We start from the raw sequence: 14,202 nt of genomic DNA, 5'->3' as shown, positions 1-14,202 counted from the left end.
ATATATATATATATAGAATTGATAAATTTTATTATTTTTTCATTTTATTACTGTCTTCATTCATTCATTAATATTTTAACAAATTTTATTATTATATATATAATAATGTATAAATGTAGAAAAATCAAACATATAACTATTATTTGATCAAATCTGAAAGGATACTATGATCTTATAAAATAAGAATTATATTTACAAAATGAATTGCTTCATTGTTTGAATTAATGCATTGCTTAACATTAAATATACAAATATTTATTTAGCGTCAGCGCATACCATTCATTAAGAAATATTGGAATAAGAAGAATAAATTGGTCAGAAGACATACCAAATAATCGTAATAACGTTGACTAAAGTGTATATTGAAAATATAATAATCTAACTTTATTTTTTTCTTTCACTTATAAATATTAATTTTTAATATTTCTTTTTTTATAAATACAATTATATATATGTACGAATTTGAATATGAAATGTATCTTATTTTCTAAAAAATGAAAATATTATTGTTGCTTTTCATATTATCCATGGTAAGTAATATTGTATTCTTTCAATATATTCAATTTTCAAAATTACATATTTTATAAATCATATTAAATTGTTCACTAGTTAATCATGATGGAAACTGATAAAATATTTGCGAAAAAACAAAATGCTTCAGCAGAACTTTCAAATATTCTATCAAGCCGTTCAAATAAATATACTAATAGAGAGAAAAAGATTAATAAGGGATTTGAATGGATAATTCAAGGCATGCACATCTTAGATCAAATGGACAATTTCATTTTTGATAGAACGAAGAACATTATTCGAAAATTGCACATTATTTATAATGACGATAAAAATGCATACAGATATCTTGAGTAAAATTTAAAAGAAATTATTAAATATATAAAAAATTATTTTTTAAACTGAATATTTTAATATATATATAATATCTTGGAAAATTATTTAATTTTCAAATTTTTTATGTATCTTTAGTGAGAAAAAATTCTTTTAATTTAGTATTACACTCAATACTTAAAGATGCATTTCTATTAAAAAAGAAAATATAAGCCTTAATGAAAATAGGTGCTCCAAGAGAGGAATTGCGGATGATCTTTATCAGAATTTTTATTAATTTCTCACTAGGTGGCGACTGTCTGACAGTCACCGGGATCAGGTTGATCTGGCGACTTGTGCTAAGTTTTATCTTTTACCACATGTTGATTAATTAAATAGGAATACAATATTGTGACCGAAATCATTATTTAGAACTATTATTGCTCGTTTCCTAATTCAGCCAACGCAAAAATTCCATAAGGGTGATTTCCTGCGTAAAGACAACGGAGTTACGTCACGCACCAGCAAGATATCGTGTGTCGAGCAGACCGTGTTCCCCCGTACGTCTCCTCGAATACAAAGTGTTCCTGCTTTCTTTGCTTACACTTTACTCTTGTGTTTGTCAAAATCCGAAAGTCACGCACGCGCTAGACTTTCGCAAACGAGTGTTTAGATAACTGTAGCATTGGCGCATAACCTATAAACGATCGTGACTCGAAAAGCGATCGTGAATGTTGGTAGTTGTTGCAGCTAGTATCTCCTGTCAATCATTTTGGGGTCGAAAAAGATTTGAAATTGAAATTTTCAATATCTAACGAGAAGTTTGTGGAAAAAAATCCTCTATATTTCCCTGCGTTGGGATATTCAATCGAAAATATTTTTTAACGTTAAGTAGTCACCGGGAAATTAGTCAAAATTCCGGTCCCCACTAGGAAACGAGAAGGTCCGCAACAAACCGGCGGCAGAAATCCATCAACCACTGGCGAAGAATCCTCGTCGAGTGGCAAAATGAATAGCAAAAGAAAAAACCGTTCAAATACAAACAGGTACTTTTCCTTTTCTGTTTTATTTTATTTTGTATATTTTTTTAGCTTTCTTTTAAACTGAACAAATTTTAAATATTTTAACATAAAATTTTTTTCTTATAATATAATATTTAAAATTAGTATTCCTGAATTTGTTCCTAAATGCAATTTTCTTTTTAGATCACCACGTGCCCGTGGTCCACAAGAAAGATGTGTTGCTGCTGAAGGTGTATACAATAATGCCCATTTCATGCATGCAATAACCAGTCATGTTGGCAATATTGTACAGGTATTAGTATTAGTTGATAAATAAAATTTTTTATTGTAAGTATAATAACAATAAAAACAATTTTATTATAATAAATTGTGTTTATAAATTTTTTTATTAATAAAATATATAATACAAATTTTTATAAAATATATAATATAAATATATAATATAAATTTTTTTAGTTTCTTTATGTTGCAATGAATTTTTATTACAGATTCAAACATTGAATGGATCAATATATGAAGGTATTTTTCGCACTTTCTCAAGTCAATTTGATGTTGTCTTAGAAATGGCTCATCGTGTAGAAGGTTCAGGAAAAATTAGCGTGGAAAGTGTAGTAGAAAAATTAATTTTTAAACCACAAGATATTATTACTATGTCTGCCAAGGATGTTGATTTAGATTATGCTATACGTGATACATTTAGAACAGATACTGTTATTAGTAAATATAATGGCTTAATTGGTGAGAAAGAATTAGAACCTTGGGATGCTCCTCCTGCTACTATGAATGGAGATGACTTAAAATTAGATGGTACAACAGTAAGTATTTTTTATATTAATATAAACTTAAGAGTATATATAAATAATATATATATAATTAGAAAATATTTAATTAATTTCAGAATGGATGGGATGCTGATGATATGTTTCGTAAAAATGAACAAAAATATGGAGTTCAAACAACATATGAACCAACTTTAGCTGCTTATACATTACCACTTCAAAGAAAAGATACAAAAGATTATAAAGAGCAAGAACAAAAAGCTGCAGAAATTGCAAATGAAATAGAATCACAACCAAATTACAAAGCTAGATTAGAACTTGAAAATGGAGATGAGGAAGAAAGATTTGCAGCTGTGGTGCAGTTTTTTACTATTATTATAGTTATATAAAATAAAAGTATAAATTATCTTTTCTATATTAATTAAATATAATTTTAGGTGAGACCCACTGAAGGTAAATATATTCCACCTCCATTGAAAAAGAAAAATGGAAATAGCGCAAAGTTGATGAGATCTAGTGAACCCCCACCTTCACCAGGATCTGCAACCGCCAATAAAAATGTTTTTAATCAACAATCTCCGTCCAATGTAAATGTAAACATTCCTCCAACTTCGAATCTTCCTATTGGAATGCAAAATACACATCCTTCGGTGCAACACTCGGTATCGTTAAATATGGGAATGCCACCCAGTGGAGTAGTGGTTACATATAATAATCCTCCACCACCATTTGTGCCTCCACCAACTACACAACCACCACCACCAGGTATTGACAAATCATATTTATGCTATATTAATTCATAAAAGGAATAAAGAAAGTATAGATTATATTTTTTAAACGAATTTATATTTATAGTACCTGTAATTCAACAATCACAACCACAATCTCAAACAACTTCTGCTGTACCACAAGTTACTTTTCCACCACAACAACAACAACAAACATCATCATCTAAAATAAATACGGAAAAACGTGATCGTCCTGGTAGACAACAAGTGTATCAAGCTGATAAAGCACCACCAGCACCATTTCCACAAACGAATGTTACTACTTCTCACCAACAGCAGCAATCATCACATCAACAACATGGTCAATTACAGCAGCAAAATTCGGTCGAAGGACAACGATGTGAGATAGTTTCACATAAGTCAGATCACAGAAAGGTAATATTTTATCTATAAATTATATTTGAGATATTTTATATTTAAAAAAATTATGAAACAAATATATCATTAAAGGTTCCAACACCACGTAGTAGAGAAGAACAACATTCAGAATTGAGGCAATTTGCTTCAGATTTCAAGTTAGCAGAAACACCAGCACAAGATACAACGCCAGTTACCAGAAAGCAGCAGCAACATCAACATCAACATCAACAGGATGCTCATTCGTCGCCACAAATTACTCAGACGCATCATCAATCATCTCATCAACATACAACATCCCAACAGTCGCAGCAACAACCGCAACAATTACAACAACATCCAAACCCTCCACAGCAACAGCAACAACAACAATCACATCAAAATCAAACTGTTTCAGAAGAAACTGTGGTCACTAGTAAACCACCACCAGGTCCATTACCTTTGCGACCTACAAGTCCTTCTCAATCACAACAACAAACTTCTACAAGTACACCTACTGTATCTCAAGCTCCACAAGAAACTACAGTTGATAAAATTACGACAGCTTTCAAAAAATCAACATTAAATCCAAATGCTAAAGAATTTAATCCAAATACCAAACCTTTTACACCGGTAAGCTATCAATCGTAAGAAATTTAATTAATAAACGAATGATATTAAAATGTGATATAAATATCTATTTTTAGCGATCTCCAAGTACACCAACACCAAGTAGACCACATACTCCACAAACACCTCAGTATACTGGAGCAACAATGCCTGCTACTGTAGTTATGCCAGCATATGTAATGACTAGCCAACCACCAACTGCGTTCAGTCAGCCACCAGCTCAACCTGTGACAAGGTTCCGGAAGGGTCAGTATCTAGGTATCCGCATCTTATTTTCAATTTTCTATTTATTAGCAAATATTTTAAAATATAATGTATAAATTTCATCATTTGTAATAATAATATAAATTGTATGTTATTTTGATTTCAGTACCAGTAATGCATGCACAACATCGTGCACAAGATATAGCTTCTCAGATGCAAGTAGTGGCGGCAACTGGACAGCCTTTAATGGCACCGGCCCCTCTACATCCACCATTCCAGGTGCCTTATCCTGGTCAACCAGCATATCAACAGATGGTACGCATGGTTCAGGCACCACCACCACCGCCACATATGGCAACACCTTATCATCATCATGACTCACCAGGACCGCAAGCCCCTGGTATTCAATACATGGGTCCACATACACATCCACATCCTCATGTTGCTCAACAACCACCAAGTCAAACTCCTTCTCCAGCTAATCCTAATCCACCACACACACCAGGCACTTATAATCCTCCTGGTACTCCACAACCCACATATCCTCCACCACCTCCTCAAGGCCATGCTCCGAGTTATCCAATAATGTGTCCTATAATTCCTCCTCATATACCGATACCACCGCAGCATATGCAATACCTACCACCGCAGCCACCTCCAGGAGCGCAGCAAACTATACCAGTGATTTTACCGCACAATCAGTAGCTGCAATCAGAAATGGATGAAGAAAGAGAAAACTACTAGTATTCTGCAGAGGTAGAATAAAGTTTATAAATTTAAGTTACTTTCATGATGGCATTAAGCACTTAAAATCATTTCCTTGCTTATCATATGAATCAACATATTTATAAGCAATCTTATATGTTTTTTTCTTTCTGTCGTAAAACTTATATATTTTTTCTTTTCTTCTTAATAACAGTATCATTCCAGATAAAATAGTATGTTTTTCATTTAATTCAAATAATAACTAGTAATTAAAAAAAAACTAATAAAATTGTAGTAATATAAAATGAAGTGCTGATCATCTTGAAAGTGACTGAAGTGGGTTAGTGATTTACAAGACCCACAACAATATTTAGTCCCTCAAGTTGTATTTAAATCTTAATCATATGAGACAGATTTCAGTATGCAATTTATTACACTGTTATGTTAGTAATTTAAATGTTACAACAAAAAACAAACATCTTTAAGATTAATTTATAGAGATATATGAAATGTAAAAAGAAAATTGGCGAACAAACATTCTTCAAAATTGTATTGATAGGTGGTGCCTATGCAATATATATTAGGAAATGAAAGAAATGAGGGACTGTGATTACAAAAATACTGCAAGAAATATTAAAATTAAAGAAACTTTACTTTTGATTATTATAGCTCGCACTACTTTATAAACAATTATTAAGCCAAAATTTAACCTATAAGGTTGACATAAAGAGCTATCCAATAGTCTAATGATATATGTATCTTCAAACTTTTTTGGGTACTCAAAAATGGAATAATAATGAACATCACACGAGTAAAAACTTTTTTTTACACAAAGTAATTATTGGAATAATGTAAAAAATAGAGCATATGATATATTTTTCTGCTCGCGCTTTCATATTTGATATCTCACTGCAGTGAACAGGAAGCACGGGAACAGGTCGATCTAACTCTTCGAAATTTCATCGAATTGCGTTTAATTATATAAAAATGAATGACATGATATCAAAATAATTCAAATCAAGTTCAAAATTTTGCAATTTGTTGATGATGGATTTTGTTATGAGATGCTAATACATAAGGTCCTCAAAGCAAAGAGTAAGTCAAATTAGAAAAAATGTATAAGAAGAAAAGGATCTGATAAATAACGTTTAAAACGTTCCGCCAGTCAATCCTATCATGACAGAAATGCATCTATGTGTGTAAAGAGGTACAAATAATTAGTTTTTGTTTAGCAATTTAAAATATAAATTTTCGATATGACATAACATTTATAAATTTAATATCTTATTTTCTTACAATATATAAATTTATAAATTTTTCATTTTATTTTTAAATAGAGAGAAAAAAAAAATATTATGAAGAAAATAATATAGAAAATATTATTAATTGCATTTAATTTTAAAATTTAATTTTCAGTATTGAAATATTTTACACCCAAACTTCATTTAGATAAATGTTACATAATTTATATATATAATATCTTTATAGATGAGTTTTGATTTTTTTTTTATAGATAATATGTATTATAAATTGAAGAAAGTATTAAGGAAATTTACAAAAAAAAATAACATTTTGCTCTATAGACTGAACATTTCATTGCGTTAAATATCTAAAATCATTATAACAATTAAATCAATTGCGTACCTCTTATGTATAAACGAGTACTGTCAGATATTATGGCATAAAAACAAATTGAATTACGGCCTTAGACCTAGTCGTGTATATAAAAGAAATGAAGGCAGACGATCCTTATCTGAGAGATAGTTGAATGTGTGGCATCGTTAGACACAAATTTTATATGGAAGAGATTTAAAAAAAAAACATCAAAATAAACTCAATGTGTTAAAAGCCAATTTGTATATGATGATTTATTTATTTTTGACGTCCTATTTAAATTCTAATCGTGAAAATTTGTCATATATATTTTATATTATATAGATATCCTTGTATCCTTCATATTCAGTTTAATAATTTATAAAAATATAACAAAACTTTTAATAATAAAATATAATAAAGAAATTGAAAAATTAAAAAATTCATATATGTAAATAATATTTTAAAAATGTATAATGAAATTATTAAGATAACCTATGTATTATCTCATTCATGAACTATATCAGTAACGATATATTCAATATAACCTATAAATCAAAATTACTTAAAAATAAATATTTAATATTAAGAATAAAATAGAATTATATCTCTTTTAATTTTTTAACTCAAGAAAATTTTATAATTTATAATGAAAACACAAAATTGGAGAGAATTGCCTTTAAGCGATTCTGTACTTAAAACTATTGAAGAATTAAAATTTACTTATATGACACCTGTGCAGGTAAAAAATTCTAACAAAAAATAAATATATGAAAGATTTTAAATTTATATTCTCTTTAATAAAATGATGTTTAAATTAACTTAAATATTAATATAATTTTTCTAATTATATACAGGCAGCTTCTATACCATTATTATTAAAAGGAAAAGATGTTGCAGCAGAAGCAGTAACAGGGAGTGGAAAAACAATTGCTTTTTTAGTTCCATTGTTAGAAATATTACAGGTATTATATGAAATTTATATATTATGAATATTTTCTTTAATAAATATTCATTTATTAAAGAAATAAATAAGAAAGTAGACATATTATTTTAATATATATAATATTTTATTATAATTATATATGCAATATTTTTTAAATTCAAAATAGAAAAGAAAAGAAAAGTGGAAACCTACAGAAATTGGAGGAATAATAATTAGTCCTACAAGAGAATTAGCTATACAAATAAATGAAGTTTTACAAAAGTTTTTAAACAATATACCAAATTTAAAACAAATATTACTTGTCGGTGGTACAACAATTGCAGAAGATGCAGACAGACTTAAAGCAGGAGCAAATATTATTGTAGCTACACCTGGTAGATTAGAAGATATATTATCTAATTGTAAAATCATAAACTTAGCAGGATATGTAAAATCTTTGGTAAATATAATTTTTTAAACATTAAATATTTTTAGAATAATTTTATTGAAGAATTTATAACAATATTATTTATAGGAAATATTGATCTTAGATGAAGCTGATAGATTATTAGATCTAGGTTTTTCTACAGTATTAGATACAATTTTACTTTATTTACCACGTCTTAGAAGAACAGGTTTATTTTCTGCAACTCAAACAAAAGAATTACAACAATTAATAAGAGCTGGACTTAGAAATCCATCTTTGATAACTGTTAAAGAAAAACCAAATATTTCTACACCATCAAATTTAAAAAATAATTTTGTTATTGTAAATACTGAATACAAATTTTCTACAATGATAGATTTTATTCAGCATGAAGGAACTAATTTAAAATATATGATTTTTTTATCTACTTGTGCATGTGTTGATTATTTTAATCATATTGTACAAGCGTAAGTTATTTAAACATTATATAACATAATCATTTAAACATATTTTATTAAAATAAATCTTATAATTTTATAATATTTCTATTTTAGAATGTTACCATCTGTACAAGTATTTGCAATTCATGGTAAAATGAAAAATAAGCGATATAAAATATTTAATGAATTCCGAAACATCAAAAATGGTATTTTAATTTGCACAGATGTAATGGCTCGTGGTATTGATATTTTAGAAGTGGATTGGGTATTACAATATGATCCTCCTTGTTCAGCTAGTAATTTCATTCATAGGTAAAAATAGATTTACTAGATAGATTAAATCTTTTTATTTATTAATTTTATTTTGTTATAATTAATAATTATGTTTTCTTTAGATGTGGTAGAACTGCTAGGATAGGTAATGAAGGAAATGCATTATTATTCCTCTTAGAAACAGAAGATGCATATGTAGACTTTATTAAAAGAAATCAAAAAGTAGAAATACAACAAATAGTTTTAGAATCATCCATAATTTCATATGAAAAGTGTTTAAAATGTATGAGAGATTTACAAAAACAAGATCGATTTCTTTTCGATAAGGCTAATAGAGCATTTGTATCATATATCCAAGCATATAATAAACATGAGTGTAATTTAATATTAAGATTGAAAGATATTGATTTAGGAAAGCTTGCAATGAGTTTTGGTTTATTGCGAATGCCTCGTATGCCAGAACTTAAAGGAAAAGATACATCGAGTTTTGGAGAAGAACATGTTGATATCAATTCCATTGCATATTCAGACAAACAAAAAGAAAAAAGTCGCTTAGAAAAGTTAAAAATTTTTCAAGACACTGGAACATGGCCTAAGATACATAAAAATAAACGCAAACAAACAGAACCATGGTCTGAAGCTAAAAAAAAAAAATTAGAAAGACAAGAAAATCGTAAAAAAAGAAAAGAAAAAAAACTAAAACAAAAAATGTTAGTAAACTCAGCAAAAAAACAAAAAAGAAAGATAAATGAACAAGATATTGAAGATCTAGCAAAAGATATAGCATTAATTAAGAAATTAAAAAAAAAGAAGGTAATATTAATATAATTTTTCAAAATAAAAATTTATTTACAGTAAATATTTGTATATATTTCTAATGAATAATGAATAATTATTTCAGATTTCTCAAGAAGAATTTGATACTGCTTTTGGAATTGATTAAAAAATTTAAATTAAATAAATAGATAGATAATTATAAAAAATATTATTATAATGATATATTTTGTATATTTATATATAGAAAATATTATCAATAAATAAAAAAAAGGTAAATAATATATACTATATATTAATACTATGTTTGAATAAGTTTTTCTATTTATTTTATAAGAATGTTTATTATATATATAAAAATAAACAGTAGAACATTTAAAATATTTATATTACTATATATATTTCATTTACTAATATAATATAGTACTTAAAATAAAATAAATTATTTATGTTAAAATATATTTTAATTATTTTTTTATTTAATTAAATTTTTCTATGAAATTTAAAAGAAGTAATATAATATATAACCAAAAATATCATATATTAAAAAAATCTACTTGAATGTATTCTACTGAAATTATTTTTTTCTTTTATTTATTTTTCAAATAGGAAAGTATTTGATATACCATTATGAAAATATTGATAAGTATATGATAAATAGTATATACATACATGAAAGTAGCTTATACATATTAGTATATAGTATGTATATGGGAAAGCTTTTTGAAAGAATATTTCAGTATACATGAATCTCTCTTAGCATTAAGTATAGTATGTATAGTAGAGGAAAAGAATCATAAATATTTTGCTGCATCATAGTGATGAGTCACACATTTATGCAAGTGTCAAGTAACTTCAAGAAATACTTATTTCTTTAATATTTATTTTTATATTTGTAATAAAATAAAAAAAATTAATTAAAAATGAATAATATGGATATAAATGATCGTCCGAAATGGTTGCTAGAATTGGAAAATCGAAAAAGAAAGGTAAAAATTGAAAATAATTTTTAAATATATTAAAAAAAAATATTTTTTTCAAAACAATTTTTTATTGTAACTTATCATATTTATCATTTATTATATTTATTATAATTGTTGTAAAAAAAAAAATATAACTATTTTTAGACTATATTAAATTTTTAATAATAAATTACATTTGAATATATTATAACAATTATTATATATTAAATATAATTATAACAATTTACTACAAATAATTCTTTGAAAATTAATGAATAAAAATATTTAATTACATTAATTTTATTATATTAAATTAATTTAATAAATTAATTGTTTAAAAGAATTTTTAAATTATTATAATTATTTATATAGCCTCGATTGGCACATGAAGCTGGAGCTGGAGCACCTTGTGTTCTTTGCAAAACAGCATGTCCAGGTTTAGATTTACATTTTTGGAGAAAAATTTGTAAAAATTGTAAATGCAATAAAGATGATCATGATGTTGATGATGATGATTTCCCACAATTTGACTTGTTATTTGGAACCTCAAAAAAATATAAGAAGAAATCAATATGTAAATATTATTACAAATGATATCTATATATATATATATATATATTTAAAAATATATATATATTAAAGAATTAGTATTAAATTCTTTCTAGTATTACATATAAATGATGGAAAGAAATATATAGAAGAAGCATTTGAATGGATACCACCAAATACAACAAAAGAACTTGCTATAGATTATATGAGAGCTTTACCTATAGATAAGTTACCTATTAAAGGATCAGCTGGTGCAGCTCTAAGAAGACAATTATTGCAAAAACAATTACCTCTTCATGATGTAGATTATAAAAGTTGTGATAAATTAAGTGATCAAGAAAAAAAACAGTTTGAAAAATATTTAGAAAATATAAAAAGATATGTAGGACAAGGAATAGTAACAAAGGTAAGTTATTTTTTATAACAAATTTAATTTTATTGATTAATATAAGAATTATTTTATATATGTAAGTATTTATATTTTTTTATAACAAAGATAAGTTATTTTCTATAATAAATTTATTAATCTTATTGATTAATATATAAGATTAATTTTTTTTATTTTTTAAGTATATTTATATTTATGCTATAGATATTAAGCGCTCGTCCATATGATGGATCATTAGTAACACCCGTAAATGCTACTGATATGCAACGTTTTAATCCACAAAACAAATTTAATTTATCACCAAGCTTTGTACAATTACGTACGCCAAGTAGTTTTGCTCCAAAATGTTCATATAAAAAAAATGTGCATGAAAATATAAATATCCATGAATTTTGTACTCTAGAAACACCAAATAATTATAGTAATGTTAAAAATAATCAAATTTTTGAGAAATATAACATAACCAGCAATGAAAATATTAGAAGTAATAATCAAAATATAAAAAATGTAACAACTGAAAATTTGAATGAAAACCATTTAAATGATACAGTAGTTACAAATGTAAATTCTAAAATAACATTACCTTCGAATCCATCTGAATGTTATAAAGAAGCATATAAAGATGTGTTCAAAAATCCATCTACTTCTCTATTAAATTCAAAATCAATTAATGATAATATTGATGTTGAAACTTTATTAGTAGATACTTTATTACCATCTAATGTACATACAACTGATGTAATTAAAAGTACATTAGATGAGAAAAGTCTAATGTATATACGTGAAAAACTCACAAATAAATATAGTAATCAAGAAAATCAAAAACAAATCAATTTTGCAAAAAATTTAAATTCAAATAATTCGCAAAATAAAAATTTTCCCATAAATATTAATAAAGAAACTGATCAAATAGCTACTATTACTACTATAAACAATCCTGAAATGTTAATTCCATCAGAAGAAAAACTTCAAAATATAGAAAAGAATACTTATGATTCTACAGAAACTTTTAATATAGAAAATTCAAAAGAAAATAAATCATTAACTTCTTCGAAAATGATAGAAAATCAATTTCTTTCATCAGCTTCATCATCACAATTACAGACTTCTAATATCAATAATTATCAAGCAACACTAAATAGCTTTACAACACCTTCCACTGTTATTCGTTCTGAAAAATTGGAAAAGCAAATTTTTCCATGTGAAACTATTTCTGTAGCAAAACAATCAGAAGATCTTATAAATGCAGAACATCTTAAAAATGTCATGGATCAATTAACAATAAATTCTAAATTACAAAAATGTCATAAATGTAAAGAAGAAATTCATGTTGGTGATGTTGCCGTAATTACAGAAAAAGCTAAAAATGCAATATGGCATCCAGGATGTTTTGTATGTAATATGTGTAATGAATTGCTAGTAGATTTAGTATACTTTTATTACAAAAATAAATTATATTGTGGTAGAGATTTAGCAACACTATTAGGAATTCCTAGATGTTTTGCTTGCGACGAAGTAAGTATATAAACCAAAATTTTAAAATATTCTTATTTAATATTTTCTATGCATTAAAAACTTTTTTTTTCTTTTTATTAATAATTTAAAATAATTCTTATATTTTACAGCTTATTTTTGTACGAGAATATACTGTTGCAGAAGGTCATAATTATCATGTAAAACATTTTTGCTGTTGGGATTGTGATGTTCCATTAGCTGGAAAACAGTATATTACAGAGAATGATCGTCCACTATGTCTTTTGTGTTATCAAAAAACATATGCAAAAACATGTAACTTATGTAAGGAGATAATTGCTGCTGATCAAAAAGGTGTTGGTGTTAAGGATTTAAATTTTCATGCAACAGAAACTTGTTTTTGCTGTTATATATGCAATAAAAATTTATTAAGTAGCAAATTTGCAGTTAAAGAGAAAAAAATATTTTGTAGTAAGGAATGCATTTCTAATTTTTTACATTCATAAATTAAATAACAAATTATAATAGTAAAATAGTATTTCTATTATTCTATTTTTAATAATTTTTTATTATTTTTCTTATATTTTTTATTTTTTGTCTTTTTTTTTTTAAATTGTTATAAAAATATATATTTCATTACAAAGTTTAAATTTTTTATAAATGTTGTCAATATATTCATTATTAAGAAACAAAGCTGATACAATCTAAAATAATAATCTAAAATATCTAAAATAAATATTTAATAAAAAATATATTTTTATTAAATATCTAATTCATTTTTTAAAAAAATATTCGTTGTATACTTACATTCATACATTTATATTTTAAATTTAAAAAAAAATAATATATAAGGTTCAATTTTTATTTTATTATTTAATCTCAATCTCTTTTTGTGATAGAATATTTTATTATTGAAAATCAATAATATTTTTTAAAAAATTACATTATATTATATTCACGATATCTATATATATTTTTATTATTATTATTATTAAAATATATTTAATTTAAATTGTTTGTAAGAAAAAGATATGTAATCAAAAAATATTTTAAAGTATTATGTCAATTATAATCTATCAATTTTTGATAAAATTTTAAATAAATAAATTATA

At 25.4% G+C, this 14,202-nt stretch overlaps 3 protein-coding genes across 5 annotated transcripts; all 3 read left to right on the top strand.

Moving 5' to 3' along the window:
• Window positions 1-1,114: 1,114 nt before the first annotated feature.
• On the top strand, window positions 1,115-7,139 carry LOC102676611 (ataxin-2-like protein). Of its 3 annotated transcripts, none has more exons than XM_031512867.1 (9): window positions 1,115-1,868; window positions 2,028-2,139; window positions 2,333-2,659; window positions 2,743-2,979; window positions 3,061-3,388; window positions 3,479-3,786; window positions 3,862-4,380; window positions 4,455-4,635; window positions 4,748-7,139. In XM_031512867.1, exons 1-9 carry the CDS (start codon window positions 1,831-1,833, stop codon window positions 5,284-5,286), a joined length of 2,589 nt encoding a protein of 862 aa, XP_031368727.1. In that variant the 5' UTR covers window positions 1,115-1,830; the 3' UTR covers window positions 5,287-7,139. The 3 variants fall into 3 exon arrangements, with proteins under 3 accessions (XP_031368727.1, XP_031368729.1, XP_006620699.1); XM_031512869.1 differs by having other exon boundaries at window positions 1,116-1,868; window positions 4,455-4,623; XM_006620636.2 differs by having other exon boundaries at window positions 1,116-1,868; window positions 2,028-2,136; window positions 4,748-5,286.
• A 389-nt stretch (window positions 7,140-7,528) lies between these two features.
• LOC102676833 (probable ATP-dependent RNA helicase DDX55 homolog) lies at window positions 7,529-9,920 on the top strand. The gene is made up of 7 exons (XM_006620638.2): window positions 7,529-7,621; window positions 7,737-7,844; window positions 7,992-8,264; window positions 8,340-8,698; window positions 8,786-8,983; window positions 9,067-9,757; window positions 9,846-9,920. The coding sequence occupies exons 1-7, from the start codon at window positions 7,529-7,531 to the stop codon at window positions 9,885-9,887; spliced, it is 1,764 nt and encodes a 587-aa protein (XP_006620701.1). The 3' UTR covers window positions 9,888-9,920.
• Window positions 9,921-10,436: 516 nt separating this feature from the next.
• On the top strand, window positions 10,437-13,596 carry LOC102677634 (testin). The gene is made up of 5 exons (XM_006620643.2): window positions 10,437-10,707; window positions 11,053-11,254; window positions 11,346-11,635; window positions 11,822-13,132; window positions 13,243-13,596. Exons 1-5 carry the CDS (start codon window positions 10,642-10,644, stop codon window positions 13,594-13,596), a joined length of 2,223 nt encoding a protein of 740 aa, XP_006620706.1. The 5' UTR covers window positions 10,437-10,641.
• Window positions 13,597-14,202: the final 606 nt, after the last annotated feature.

This window comes from Apis dorsata, unplaced genomic scaffold (assembly GCF_000469605.1).
Source record: "Apis dorsata unplaced genomic scaffold, Apis dorsata 1.3 scaffold_524, whole genome shotgun sequence".
NCBI classification, from domain to species: Eukaryota; Metazoa; Arthropoda; class Insecta; order Hymenoptera; family Apidae; genus Apis; species Apis dorsata.
The sequence above is the reverse complement of the archived record's forward strand: the minus strand, read 5'-3'. Positions and strand labels throughout refer to the sequence as shown.